Source organism: Poecilia reticulata, linkage group LG22, assembly GCF_000633615.1.
Source record: "Poecilia reticulata strain Guanapo linkage group LG22, Guppy_female_1.0+MT, whole genome shotgun sequence".
Classification (NCBI taxonomy): domain Eukaryota; kingdom Metazoa; phylum Chordata; class Actinopteri; order Cyprinodontiformes; family Poeciliidae; genus Poecilia; species Poecilia reticulata.
Window position 1 is genome coordinate 18,355,493 of NC_024352.1, and position 15,314 is coordinate 18,370,806.

The 15,314-nt window shown below is 38.3% G+C and overlaps 1 protein-coding gene across 3 annotated transcripts; it reads left to right on the top strand.

Moving 5' to 3' along the window:
- Positions 1-1,054: 1,054 nt before the first annotated feature.
- Positions 1,055-13,247, top strand: prox2 (prospero homeobox 2). Of its 3 annotated transcripts, XM_008400287.2 has the most exons (6): positions 1,055-1,128; positions 2,476-2,567; positions 2,646-4,043; positions 8,273-8,380; positions 9,616-9,810; positions 12,544-13,247. In XM_008400287.2, exons 2-6 carry the CDS (start codon positions 2,496-2,498, stop codon positions 12,709-12,711), a joined length of 1,941 nt encoding a protein of 646 aa, XP_008398509.1. In that variant the 5' UTR covers positions 1,055-1,128; positions 2,476-2,495; the 3' UTR covers positions 12,712-13,247. The 3 variants fall into 3 exon arrangements, with proteins under 3 accessions (XP_008398509.1, XP_008398507.1, XP_008398508.1); XM_008400285.2 differs by having other exon boundaries at positions 2,476-4,043; XM_008400286.1 differs by having other exon boundaries at positions 1,103-1,191; positions 2,476-4,043.
- Positions 13,248-15,314: the final 2,067 nt, after the last annotated feature.

The window sequence follows — 15,314 nt, forward strand, 5'->3', positions numbered from 1 at the left end:
AAAATCCTTCTAGTTGCACGACAGAGCTACTTCTAGCTACTCCAGAGACAAAAATTATAAACAGAAGTCTACAAAAACAATAAATCAGAACTAAAGTAGTGGAGTATGTTACCACCATGAGGGGTACAAATAATTGTGTTACCTCCCATTTAGCTTTTTTTTTTTTTTTTTCGAATTTGCAACATACTGCTACAGACTTAAAAGATAGATTTTATGGGATAGATTAACATAAAGCACTGCTTAATTGTGAAGGATTACACTTAGCAAGTCTTTTCAGGTTATATCTTATAGCTTTACACATATAGAGTCTGAATTTAATTAAAAAAAAGAAAAGTTGTTGCTCAGATCCAGAGCATCTGTGAACATACATTTTTCAGACTTGCCACAAATTATGAGTTGTATTATATTGACTCTTATTGGGCCACATGAATATCATTGAGCTGTATGATTAGGCCTGGAGCTATTTAGTTCTTGAAAGAAAAACGTAATGCCAGCATTACGTTTTTTAAAAGTGCAAAGTATATCAAAGTCCAGAGTGTAAAGATTATTTTTCACAGTACAGTTGACTTAAATAGCAATATACTTTTTAAAACTGTTTGGTTTGATGAATTGATTGCGAAATTATTTTATGCTAAAAGAAAAGAGAAAGCTGCATGTTTCATTTAGAATACCTGCTTTTCCAATTCATCTTTCCTGTCTAACATTGAATACACAACTTCAATATTGTTTACATTTATTTTTCAAGTATTGTTTTCTTTATTTACATATTTAAAAAAAATAATAATACAAAGTAACCTATATTATATTTTACACACATGACTCTATTTGAGTCTCTTTCACATGACTTTTCAGCTTGATAAATATTAACGGAGGATATTAAATAAGTTTGTGCACATCGACTCATTTATTTGAAGTTTTATCATCAGATCTCAGTCCGTCATTTCTAAAACAACCCCAGTCATATATCTCAGGGGCAGGAGTATCTTCTGGTTGATGCGACCCTCAGACCACCTCCCTGTGTCTGCATGGCCACGCCCCGGCTTTGATGCATCGATTCCGCCGCACTCCCCGCAGCCAACTCGCAGTCTGCGCAGGCCGTCAGCTCGGCAGCAAGTCCCAGCGCAACAGGTAAGGTCCGATCAGCGCCGCTGTGAACCAACCCCGGTTAGGCTGTACACACGAATAACTATGGTAAAGTGGTTGCATGCAACTCTCTTCGCTTCCTTCTTGTAATTCCGTGCTTTTTATTACTATCGTTGTTCTATGTTATTTGTACTGAAAATGTTGGCACTAGTTTATAAGATTTCTATAAACTAGACGTGTTTACTTTTTGAACTTATGAATTTAGTTTTGCTGTCCATTTGAAATCACTTTTTTTTAAAACAGTCATTGGAATTTTCTTGGCAGATTTTTTGCGTATTTTCTATTGAAACGTTTCAAATTTTCTGCAGCTGAACTTCAATTTAAAATTTTATACATATTAGTATTATTAGCCTTCTGATACGTCAACAAAAAAATAATACTTTTACTACACCTAATCTTCAATTAGAATTAATTCCAATATTATATTATGTTAGAGTCATTAACCTGTTGCTTCTGCTCCTACAAGTAATAATAATATTAATAGGAATAATAGGAATAATAACATAACACCTATCACTAAAGCTTGCTTTAAATCTCACATTTTGTTTACTGCTGTTAGCAAGACAGGCTGATTTTCTTACATTAGTCTAAATAAAATGAGATATCTTAATTTATAATTCAATATTGCTATTTTTTGGGCAATCAATAAAATAAATTGCATCTTTCAGTTGAATCCATTAAAAATAAGATACAATATAATTTATTATACAGAAGTTCCGACATTGATGTTTCAAAATAATTTAGAATTTTTTTCCCCTATTACCATTAAAAAAGTTTCCATACTTATTTGTTATATGGACATAGAGCTTTTCATCACAACTTTCTGAAAAAAAAAACAATCAATCTGGATTTCCCTTTAATAAATAAATAAGTAAATTCATTTATATCTCATAATTTAGACACTTCTTGCTGCTGTGTTGAATGTGTGGTCTTAGGCTCTCGTGAGAGCCCTTCTTTGCTTCTTTCTGTAAACCACTATAACAAACTCAGAATGAAAAAATTCTAACATTCCTTTATTTAAGGTATTTAGTAATTTCTTACTTTTCTTTGCTAAACTGAAGAAATTTAAAGTGTTTTACACACTCTTTCAGATTGCATGTTGCACAAAGATGAATGAGCCTGCCGTACAAAAATACAATGCATGCAGATAATTTTGTATTTAAAGGCTGTGGAGAGTTTTTGAATTACAAAGTGGGGTAAGGGAATATAAAAATGACAAAGGAGTGAAGAACAATGAAACTGTATGTATATGATGTGAAAAATGTTTTTGTTAATGCAACCCATTTTTCAATTATTTTCATCTTGTCCATTCAAATTCTTTGACATTTGCAGTGTGACGATCGGCAGCGAACATGAACCTCAGTCTTCCTGACCAGACCATGCACAGCTCCAGTGAAAGTTGCCTAGAGGACGACAAACCTGAGGTAATTTTGCCCTGCTTCCGTAGAAACATGCACGAAGATCCGCTGGCCGCCTACTCAAACGGATCCATCATCTCTCAGCTCCTCAGGAAGACGATTCACAACAAAAGGGCAATGGATGACAACCATTTTTACCTCTCTAATTCTGTGGCTACTGCTGATTCTGGCCAAGAGGACGAGAGCAGCGTCTCCTCGAAGGACAGCACAGTCGAGGCTGTTTCCCCGAGCGATCATGTCTCCACAGGAGTCAGCCCAGAAGGAGATCACCCTTTGCCCGATCACCTGCAAGCCAAGAGAGCTAGAGTGGAGAACATTATTAGAGTCATGGCTGGCTCTCCCAACAGCAGGCAGCACTGTGATGGGGAGCGGTGCGACACAGATGCCCGAGAAATGAGGGAGGCCAGAGAATCGTGCAGGGAGAACAAACGTAAGCAAAGGTTGCCTCAGCATCAAGAGCACAGTACCATGGAATGGCAGATGAACAGAAAGCCTGGAAGCAGCTGCAATGATAACTGCAACACCAAGGAAGAGGAATGCCACAAGCTGAAAGAGCAGCTGCACAGCATGCAAAGGCTTCTGCGTCAACTCCAGGAAAAGTTTCTGCAAGTCTACAGCCAAGAAGATCCAGAATTTGTTGCGAGAGAAGCCGGAGGAACTGATTCAGAGCATGACATCATAGGAAATAGCACAGACGTATGCTACATAAGCCCCGAAGAGCATTTGGAGACAAACAACAGTACAGCAATGGCAAACTGTAATGACAGAATCAAAGCTGATAGTTACCTGATGCACCAAAGAGAAAGTCAGAACCTTCAGGAAACCTTGAAGCAGGAGCTCTCCAAAGCTGTTAATGATTGCATCGACAGGGTTTTCAAGAAGGTGTCCTCCTCCACAGACATGGACATATCCCCCCAGCAGCGTGTGTGCTCTACACCAGAGCTGCAGATCAGCCTGGGTGCAGACAGGAAGAGCTTGGCCCCTGATCACTCCCAAGCCGAAGAGATATCAAAATCCAGATCGTCAGAGCTCTGTGAGAGCTCGGAGGCTCAAACCTCACAGGACCAGACAGAAGCACTTTCACTAGTTGTCCGCAAGCCCCCAGCGACCCAAGTGAGCTCTGTCACTCCAACAGTGAAAAGGCCGTTCCCCGTTCATCAAACACCTTTCCAGTTCAGCTACACACCCCCTCTCCACGAGAGCCACATCCTGGAGCACCTCCTCAAGTACGGGCCCCACTCCAACTTTGGCGCTCTCCCCTGCATGCCCCCTTCAATGGACAGGACCTCCCCGGACTCGGTGGACCTGTCCTGGGACGCGGTCACAATGAGATCCAAGGTGACATCCAGTCACTTCGGCCACCACCATCGCCCCTCCTCCATGGGAGCGGTGGGAGTTGATGGTCTTTGTCTGCCCCATGTCAAGATGGAGAGCGGTGAACTGCAGAGCCTGGCTGAACGAAACCCCTACATGTCTCTCAATATATCCTTTGTTTCCAGAAGGTTGAACTAGAGCAGCTTTAAGTTTCTTGATTTACAGTGTCTTGCAAAGGTATTCACACCCCTTGAACCTTTTTACATTTCTTCACATAACCACAATTTTTAAAAATATTGAATGGGACTTTTTGTAATATTCACTTTAAAAATCAGTGTCTAAAATGAAAGTAAAAGATAGATTTTAAATGAGAAAAAAATAGACAACTGTAAACTGTAGTATTGATTCATATACAACCTCTCTTGCTGGACCTTCTTTTAACTTCTGTCTCTATGACTTTGAGTTTCATAGAGACATGAGTTCTGAATGAAGAAAAAGTGAGACTTACACTTTTTCTTATTTGTTAGAGCTCAAACTCTGTCAAATCAGTTTAGAGTATCTGTTAGCAGCAGATTCAAGTTAATTGGATTTAGAACTGGACCGGATGTCTTACAGTTTGCTTTCAACAATAGTTTTATTAATGATACTCTGCCATAAAGTTGGATTAGAGACAACCCATTTGGGTGACTGTGACTCAATGGTTACAGTCATGTAATCAGAAGGTTGTAAGTTTGATGTGCCCGTGGGCAAGGCACTTAGCCGAAAGTTGACTATCAATCTGCATATTGGTTTATAAATGCGTGAACGTTTGTGAATGTGCTTTGAGTAGTCAAAATGACTGGAAAAGCACTATATAAGTTTATTTAATGGTTGAGCTGTCAGATTGCCTTACCTGAGCTGTGGATCCCTGCAGCTCATCCAGAGTTCCCTCTTTACTGCTTCTTTGATCAATTTTTGCTGCTTGTTTGATCACTTTTCCTCTTGCTCAACCTGTCAGTTTGGTGCACTGCCATGTCTTGGTATGCTTTGCAGATGTGTCGTACACTTTTTAGTCTCAGATGATGGAATGAAATGAACACTGTGTGATGTTCAAAGCTTCAGATTTTTTTTTAATAACCCAGCTCTGCTTACAGTTCTCCACCACGTCCTCCTGGGCCTGTCTGCTGTTTTTGCTGGTTGTCGTGATGCTGTTTGTTCACCAATGTTCCACAACAAACCAGTGAAACCATCACGTAACAGCTGGATGTATTCTGAGATTTAATTGTAATCATTTGGAGGATATGAATTAATTAGGTGGCTTCTATAGAACATTGGTTCTACTGACTTTTATTGTGGGAAATCGCTATTAAGAGGGTTTGAAAATAAATGCACATTACATTTGTTATGGGTGAATAACAATTTTTTGCAATTGTTATTCACCCATAATTAACTCTTCTTCCTTGTGTTGTGATGAAATGTGAACATTTTCAGGATGCAGAAATTTTTCTGTCAGGCACCAGATAGTACCTTATTTCACTTTTTTAAAATTCAGCAAAAAATACAAACATAGTCATATTTTTGGTTTTTTATGTGAATTATTGCGGTTACAATTGTAAAGCTACTTTTTTTAAAAAATAATTTCACCAAACGGCATGGCTTTCCATCAACATATTTTGTTTTACATGGTTGCCGTTTGGAGATCTTGATGCCACCTGTTTACATAGGAGAACATACATTAGAAAATTCCATATGCACAATATTTTCCCTTTATTTAGACTAGGCTTTCTATTCTTTTAGTGCATCCATTTGAACAATTGCTGGTCGAGGTTCACTTCAACGTGGGCAGTTCCAGCAACAAACTTCAAGGAGAATTTTCCCTTTGATCTTGCTAACCCCACAGAAAATTATAGCATCTTCTTTAATCTGAGCAGAGTAATGACTTTAAGTCTAGAGAAAGACAAATAAAAAGGAATACAAGGCTTTGATAAGAATTGCCGGGAACAAAAGCCAATTTTTCAAAGGCAGAGAAAGCTTCGGTCTCTGTTTCAGGAAGCATCAGTTTTTTTTCCCTCAGACTTGAAAAGGTGCAGGATCTATTTCTCCATCATCAGAGTGATAGGGGTGCATCTAAAAGGTCACATGTGAGTGCTGGTGGAAACCACAAGTGCTTCCCAACCGTTGCACTTGAGCTCTTGTCTTGAGCATTTGTTGTTGAATACATTTGATGGAAATTGAGAAGAAAATAACAGAGTTAGTGTTGTGGAAAAGAAGAACATGCTTGTTTTGCTGTGTTACTTGTGTGACCATTTACATGAACTCCATGATCACAGGAAAAGACATTTCTTAAAGTCTCCTCAAAAATAAAATACATTTTCTTCAATATAATCCCAGAGGTGATGAGTTTGGTCTATGGTCGTATTGCCAAGGATTTAGAGAGGTATATTGCGTGATGCCTCTTAGGATTCACTTTATCTTTACAGTGCAAAGAGCTCTGCTCCTCTTTGAACAATGCCACATAAATCTTTCATCCATACTTCCTTATTTCAAAGGCATGGTTCCCTTATAAATGTGAGGTGTTGTGACCCGATAAGAGATATTATGACCTAAAGGCAGTGAACTACATAGGAAATGGTCAGAATCACCTCCAGGAGAAGAACTTCTGATAGAATTGCATGTGTTTTATTTGCATTGTTTAATTAACTACATTGAATTAGGCACTCACCTTTAATAGATCTGTGACAATCATGATATGTTAATTTTGAGTAACAACTATCACAGTATAATAGAATAAACATCAAAATTAATGTTAAGATTAAATAAAAAATATATCATTTAATTAATTTTATTTAAAACAGCCATCTCAATAAATATTCCAACTGCCTATATGCTAAATTTAGCTCAATTTTTTATAATGATCTTTATTGAACACAAATACAAGTCTAACAATCTGTTTTTTATCTGGTTATTTAATCAGGTTATATCTGATTGATTAGCTTGTACGCTGTAGTATTAAAGCAGAGTAGCCTCAAGAAGAGTTTTGTTTGGCTCCATTTAATGTCCACAACATCACTACCAAAGTGTTTTATGGCCAAAAAATTCAAAATTTTAAACATTTCAGTTTTTTATAAGTGTAGAAAACAGACAATGGCGTTTTCACTGACAGCTGACCAGCAGTGTGCAGCTGGAAATTGCGGAGGTACAGTTCTGTTTTACTCTGTTTTGTGTTACTCAGTCTGGCATCTCTTTAAAAAGATTTTAAATCACAATTTAAAAGAGTAACTTTTTAAATCCTTAGTCTGTCTTCATGTGTCATGCCTACCTTCAATAAATAACACAAGGAAAGACGGGATTTGGCAAATATGGTGCCTTGCAAAAGATTTCATATCCCTTGAACTCGTGCCATGTTTAAGGCAAAGTTGTTTTATTGGGGTAAATATGAGAAAATAGTTCCAGCTCAGTCAGATTGAATGGAGAGTGTCTGAGGTCATCAATTTTCAAGTCTTGCCTCAGAAAACCTTTTGAATTTGGGTCTCGACTTTGACTAGGACATTCAAACTCTTTCCACTTCTGACTGATGTACTGAACAGAACTCTGTCAAATACTGAAGACTTCAGATATTGTTTTATAACCTAAACTTGCTTCAATTTCTCCACAACTTTATCCCTGTCCGTCTTGAGCTTCATGACGCTGTTTGTTCTCTAATGTTGTCTACCAAACCTCAGAGGCCTTCGAAGAAAATCTGGATTTATGTTGAAATTAAATTGTACTAATTTAGACTAACGGACTAATTGGGTGACTTAGATATCAATTGCTTTATTTATTGCTTAGATAACTATCAAATTAGATTTTTAGTTATCATAAGCACATATGAACAATACAAATTTCATGTTTCTTTATTTGTTCAAATGTTAAATGTCAAAATTATGCACTGCTTTGTATCGGTCAATCATTAAAAAAACTGTAAAAGACAGAAGCTTGATTTTTGTATCTTGTTAAAATAAAACATAGCGACAGAAATACTTTTTTGCGAGGCACTGTATGGTCTGCATGCTGACATTTTGGCCACTTTATTTAATAAAAAAAACCCCAGCAACATATGCTGTCTTAAAATCCCCCTCCCCGCTTGAATCTAACAATCAGTATCTCCTTTCAAAACATTTCAACACAAGCTGTCTTAACTCCTAGGCATGAAGTGCTTGGCTCTCTAATTAAAAATCCCTAATCTAATTTGTAATTCTGTTTTGCCAATAAGCTCAAGTTAGGGTCATTATTGACTTCCAAGTTAATGCCGAGCTGTTCTTTAGCGAAATCCAATTTGACCCAAGATGGAGGCAACACGATCCTCCGGTCCACTATCACTTTGCGCTGGGTCCTGTCGTTGATTTTAATTGTGGGTTTTCCTTAACACCAACTTGAACATCCAGGAGGGCCTCACTCCGAGTCATCTGAAGAAGGCGAAGCTCATGTTCTTCTACACCCGCTACCCGAGCTCCAATGTGCTGAAAACCTTCTTCCCTGACGTCAAGGTAAAATGCTTACAAGTAGAAAAAAAAGGTAGATGTACAGAATTGTTGTCCTGCTATTTAACCTCCAGTGTCTACCTGTCAGCGTGTGTTTGTGATAGAAATAATCAGCAGTGTGTCGGAGGAGAGAGACAAAAAGCGCAGAGGGTTTAAATAACAAAGCCGCTGATCTGCTAGTTTGTCCTGGGGGCAGAGGGAGATACAGGGGCATTCTCTCTTGGAAAAAAAGCCTCTCCAGTCAGCAAATGGAGTGACAAAGGACTCTCTAGGCAAGGCATTGCTATTGAGTGTCAACACAGAGTTGGTATTAGAGACCTTTGCAGATGCGACGAGGCGGCAATCTGGTACTAAACACAACATCCTGTGTTTTTTTTTTAGGCCTTTTTGATATTTTCTTTCAGTTTTCTGTCATCTTCAGTGAGTTTTTTTTGTCTTCCTCCATTTTACCTGGACCATCTCCTTCAAATCTCCTCAAAAACATCTTCCAGCCATCTCTCCCATTACCTATTCTATCTCATCTCTGGGATCTCTGAGCCGACGCGGGCCCCGGCCCCTCAGTCTGCGCTGACCCTCGGGTCAGAAGGGGGGGATGCTGCTGGTGCTGCTGGTACTGCAGCCCTGCGAACGTCTCCTCCTTGCTTGCAATCCAGTGGTGGGAAGTGGCACCGGACAAAAGGGCACATAATCCCAGTGTCTGATTCCATCCTATCAGCCGAGTCAATGAGAGGGAAGCTTCCTTCTATCCTTATGTGCTGCTGCTTTCTCATCCGCCACAGCAGACAGAAGACGCGTCTTTGATGCCTGCCCAGCCCTTAGGCGTTTTTTTTTTCTTGTCTTTCTGGATGATGAGATAGAATAACAAGACTAATGTCAAGATTGAGTTTAAAAACACAACCCTGACAGATGTTGTTTCATTCATTGGTGGGAAAAGATCTGAGCAATTAATATTACACTCTGACTGACCGTTTGGTGGCATGTTGTCCTCCAACTACGGTGAATCTAATAATTGTGCAAACCTATGCTGAAGACTTTCGTGTACAATTTGAAAAATGTTTTACACATTTAATCTGAACAAATAAGCTACATTTTCAATTTATTTTGCAGCTTTAAATTTCAGAGTGCCACACTCCAACTTAAAAGACTTGTTAGTGCGAGACTTTCTGTTGCAGCGCAGGCAAATTAATTTGTTACTTCACCCCCCCGCCCAATTTTTTATTTATTTTTTGTTAATTTCCCAGTTCAATCGCTGCATCACCTCTCAGCTGATCAAATGGTTCAGTAACTTCAGGGAGTTCTACTACATCCAGATGGAGAAGTTTGCACGCCAGGCCATCGCTGAAGGCGTCTGCGACGTCAAAGATATTACGGTCAGCAGGGACTCTGAGCTCTTCCGGGCACTGAACATGCACTACAACAAAGCCAACGATTTTCACGTAGGTGCCACTCACCCGCCATCACACAGTTATGTTGTGGTTTCTCGTGTATGACTGTTTGTTGTCCAATTGTTGTTTTTCTTCAAAATATTAAATAGTGGTTAGCACCTATAGAATGAAGCTTTAAGGTTAAATCTTGAGGCTTTTGCATTTGAATGCTTGATTTCTCTGGTACTTTTAAGTCCTTTTCACAGTCCTGAAACATGAAAATTAGGTTAACTGAAGATTCTACACTGAACATATGTGTGATTATGTCAGCATGGTTATTTGTCTTATTTGTCCCTGTGTTGTCTCTGAGAGGGACTTCCCTGGATCTCTGCAACCCCACCCCCTGTGTGACCTTAAAGCACAGAAAATGGTTAGATGAAGCAACATTTGAAGAAGTACATGTGACCAAACATGTACATATGCATCAAATAGCAACACAATGTAGTGCATGATTACCAAGTGGAAGGAGAAATACACAAATAAATTTAGAAGTGTGTGGCAAGGATCTACATTTCCCAATGAATATTTTATGTATATCCACTTTTTACTGCAAGACAGCTGAAAGTCCTCTGGGGCATATTTTTACCATCTTTACACATAAAAGAACTGAAATTTCAAAACAAACTTGGATTCTACTTCATGAACATGCATTGATCTATCCACTCCATAACTCTGGCTGCATATTTAGTTTCCAGCTTCTGAAAGCTTTTTGTTCTTTCAAGAATAACTTTCTTCTTCTCTTCCATTAAGGCCAGATTGTAGATTACATCACTAATAGCTGTCCTGTTTTTGCTGTAGATCCCTGCAGGTATCCGTGAAGGCAGTTAGTTGCAATAGATTTTAAGGAGTATTATATTAAAGAAAGCTGAATACAAAGGCATACCACACTTTTCAGAGTTTTATTAGCAAAAAAAAAAAAAAAATGTTTGAACATATTTATCACATTCCTCCCACTTCAACTGGTTACTGTTGACTGAAGCAAATCCGACCAACTTTATGTTGGTCTATAACTTAAAATTTCACTAATAAATTCTAGCTTGTTCATGTGAAAAGGTTCAAGGAATATAAACATAAATCAGTCTTTACTGCATTGGTCGCATGTCTGTGCACATGTTTGACTGTGTTCCTGACCTATTTGTGTCACACTGCACCTGTGGCTGGCCAGCCTTTATTGGCATTATCTAAACTCCAGAGTGACGCTTTATCAAACTGTGGGAAGAGGAAGCCACAAAATCCTGCTAAAACAACTCAGGATTAGAGGGCCCGCACGCCTGAGTGGGGCAGAGATTGCTACTGATGCGGAATGCTGAGAAAGATGCTGTGGATTCCGAGGGAGAAGGCTGTGTGGTGGGAAAGGGATGGGAGCGTTTTCTTTACCTTGGGACCAAGACATTCCTTTCCCAGGGATGCTTTTGTGTCAGGAGATGAGGGGAAAGAAAAATAACTTATGCAAACAAGTGTTGTCTGAACTGACAAGCGGACGGGAAACAAGTGCTGAGTTGAGGTTTTCTCCCATCATCCTTTGCATCTAAACTTTAACGGATTCTGTTGTAGTAGTTGTTGTCCTACCGCAACGATAACCAAACACAATATTTGATTTGTTTCACTCATCATAAACCATGCTTTGATCAGGATACACACACTTAGATCTTTATACATTTTCAACATTCTTTACAAATAGAATTGAAAAAAAAGTGTGACTTGCAAATACATTCAGTCCCTCTAAATCAATATTTTGTACCTTTACATGACATAATAGCTGCAAGACTCTAAAGTAATTTGGTACATCACATGACTGTAAATGTCATTTTTCAAGTGCTGATCCAGGCTCTCACTTGGATTTTGTTATGGACTTTGATAGGGCCTCTCTAACACATGTATACACTATTACTATACTCCATTATAAACCATTATATTGTTGGTAACATCTTCCCTACTATCAAGCCTTTTTCACATTTTAACTGCTTTTCTTCAAGGATCCCCCTGCATGTAGCTCCCTAAATGGTTCTCTGCCCTTGCAGAAGAGGAGAATCTGTATGGCAAGATGCTACAACCACAGTGTTTAACCAGGAGAAATGTATTTTCAGAGAAATGTACAGCATCCATTTTCCTTTACATCTCAGCCAAAGAGTTCAGCTTTAGTTTGTTGTAAGCAGAGCAGTTTCATCCACGTGTGTGCTGTGTCTGATAGACTTTTTGAGGCAAGACGTCATTTGACTTTTCTCTTTTTTTTTTCTTTTGCATATATCCTGCCAACATGTTAATCGACCTTCGCTGTGAATCTCTGCAGCTCCTCCAGAGTCTCAACAGCCATTTGGTCTGCTGTGTTACATACACAGAGACTATCAATTAAATAAACCCTGGAGGCAGTATATTGTCCTGGATTTTTATTTAGGCGTGTCAGAGTGGTTATTTATTGCTGTGTTTTGTTGCTTTAAGCTAAGCATAAACTCTTAGACCTTAATGGTAGTTACTTTAGGTTCAAGAAAACAAGAGTTTATAATGAAAGAGACTTACAATTGAAGGTTAATGATTGCTGTGTTGCTTTTGTAGTATCTGCTCAGAGAACAAAGAGAAAAGCTCCCTTTCATCAGCTTGAGTGTTTGAAGAAATGCTCTACAGGTCCTCATTTCACATATTTAGGAGAAGCAAATATGAGTCAGTTTTGTAGCAAAGCTTTACATAAAAGCTTCTTCAACGCTGAGATCCACTCATAATTTAACCTGCTTTGGTTTTGTATTCTAGGTTCCCGACAGGTTCCTGGAGGTCGCTGAAATCACCCTTCATGAGTTTTACAACGCCATCTCTGCCACCAAAGATTCAGACTCCTCGTGGAAAAAGGCTATTTACAAGGTGATCTGTAAGCTCGACAGCGAAATCCCAGAGGAGTTCAAGACATCTTCCTACTTATAGATTTGTGTTTTGGAAAATTGTACAGATGTATTTTGATTTGTTACTTGACGGTGTTAGTTCATTTCTTGTAGTGTAATTTAGTGAGGTGAAATATAGTTTAAAAGAGATTTCAGAGGAAATGGATCCCTAATGTGAAATGTTATGCTCTGCTTTCTTAAAATTAGAAAATAATTTTAAAAAAGATAATGTTTGCTTTTTTGTTTTGACGGTTTGTGTGTTTGTAGCTGTGTAAACAAAATGCAAAGATGTAATCATTCATTATGTAGATTTTTACCAGTCAATATGGATAATAGTTTGGTTTCAATTTTATTCCAAAGCTCTGCATCTTGTGTAAAGAAACATGCAGTGCTGTTTTTCTGTTGCATAATTTATTAATGTTCTGTCTGTACATTATTAGCCCGTCTGTTTAGTGTTTTATTGATTAAATGCAAATGATGTGTGAAGGTAAAACTCTTGTCTTGTACAGAACAATCATATTTCGCAAACAGGCATTTTACTGGATGATTTTACTGAAATTAAAGATGCACTAAGTTATAAAGCAAGAATAATGCTATAGTTTCATTTTGAGGAATATTCAGATGAGCACATATTTAAAGGTTTTATTTTTGCCTGAAAAGGCGTCACGAGTGCCGCTGCTGTTCCCCTAAGGTACCTCTAATCCACGTCCAACCGCCAGCTGTTAAACATTCCCCGAACTATGCCGTTCACATTGTTCACCGGAGCCAATTCAAGTCAACTTTCTAAGGCCTGCATTCATTGTGCGGCCGCTGCGGATGTGGACGGCCGCCATGTCTTAAAAACAGCCACAATGCATTCCCTCCTCATGACTAATGCCCGAGGTGACCTCATATCGCAGTTGTGCCACCAAAGCAAAATTCCAGAACCCCAATGGCTCTTTCTTCCAGGCTCCGGCTTGTTTGAAACCCACACCACAGTTAAGCAGCAACCTAGCACAGATTTTATTTATTTTTTTATTTTCTTACATGAAAAATATGTTTTTCTAGACTCAAACTTCCAAATACTTAAGTAAGTACAAACATTTAGTGTAATTTTCTTTATATGTTTGTACATAGGGTAACTTGCGCAACATGAAAAGCCTTTTTTGCACCTGAAGCACATATAGTATTTGCGAGAGTCTCAAGAGCAACAATATTGACGGCTCAACAAAATGAATAAGATGATAACAAAACTTACTTGTATCAATCTGAGATAAATAACTCTGCTTTCATATTTGTATACCTTGCAAATGCTTTCACGCGTGTTTTTATATTTTCTTATTTAAAAAATATCTCCATACACCTTAATGTATTTTGATGAAAGAGCATCTTAAGATAGTACCCAAATGTGAACTCATACAAGGGAACTCATACATGTTTTCAGATCTTTTTGCCAGTAAAAATAGAGAAAGTTCTTAGTGTGTTTGTACAAGTGCACCTACCTTCATTCAAGTCATCTAATTAGTAATCAGAGTCCATCTCTGTGTGCTATTTATTCTATATACAAATCCATCTGTTCTCTGAAGCTATAATAGGTTTGTTAGAGAACATTAGTGAACAAATAGCATCACGTGCAACCCTAACAAGACATGGTCAAATATTGCAGCATGTAGGACAGCATAAATCAGAGAAGCATCCAAGAGGCACTCTGAAGGAGCTGCAGAGATCCACGGCGCAGGTGTGAAGGGGGAGATAACTACAGCTCATTCAATCTTACAAAACTCACATGAATTCTAGTTTAAAATTTCTCTTTCATTTACAAGCTTTTGGTTTCGGAAAACTAACATTGCGCATCACATTTAAATCACAATAATACAGATAGGACGAAGAAGAGGTAGTCAGAACTGATGGGAAGCGTGACACATAGGACAATCCCAGGTATAGAACCTGTTAGAAGCCATGAAACATTTGAGGCTGAGTAGGAGGTTCAGCTTCCAGTTGGATAATGACCCTAAACCTAAAGAAAGAGATACATTAAAATGGTTTAGATTAAATCAGATTCATGTTCTGGAATGGATTAATCAAAGAACTTCTTCTCTTTTGCAAGGAAGAATTGGCAAGAATTTTAGTCTGTAAATGTTCAAAGCTGGTAGGGACATATGAAAAAAATACTGAGAGCTGTATTTGCAGTGAAAAGCTGCTCTGCATAGTATGTCACTTTCTAGGCCTTGATTTGTAAGAAACGTTGAAAGCCATGCGTCATTTTCTTTCCACTTTGTGGTTCGTGGTTGTTAGGTGATAAAGTGTGAAAAAGTTCAGTGTCAATATCTTTACAAGGCACACTTAATGCACAATGTGCAAACAAATGAAGTGGCTGATGCTGTGGTGACTACCAGTGTGATCTGCAAGAGGGTTCTTAAATCAAATTCTGGTTAGGGTCCAGTTTAATTTTGGGCCTGCTCTGCAAAGATGTAATTGAAATTTCTACCAAAAGACTACACATAAAATAAAGCAAACTTTAGCGCATGCACAGGATGGAGTAGTTCTGCTAAAGTGCACTGTTTCATCACCACCTATCCCCAAACATTTAATTTAAAAAAAGCTGTTAGGCACCCAAGCACCAATTACATCAGAAATGATAACATTAAGGAAATTAAAACATTGGTT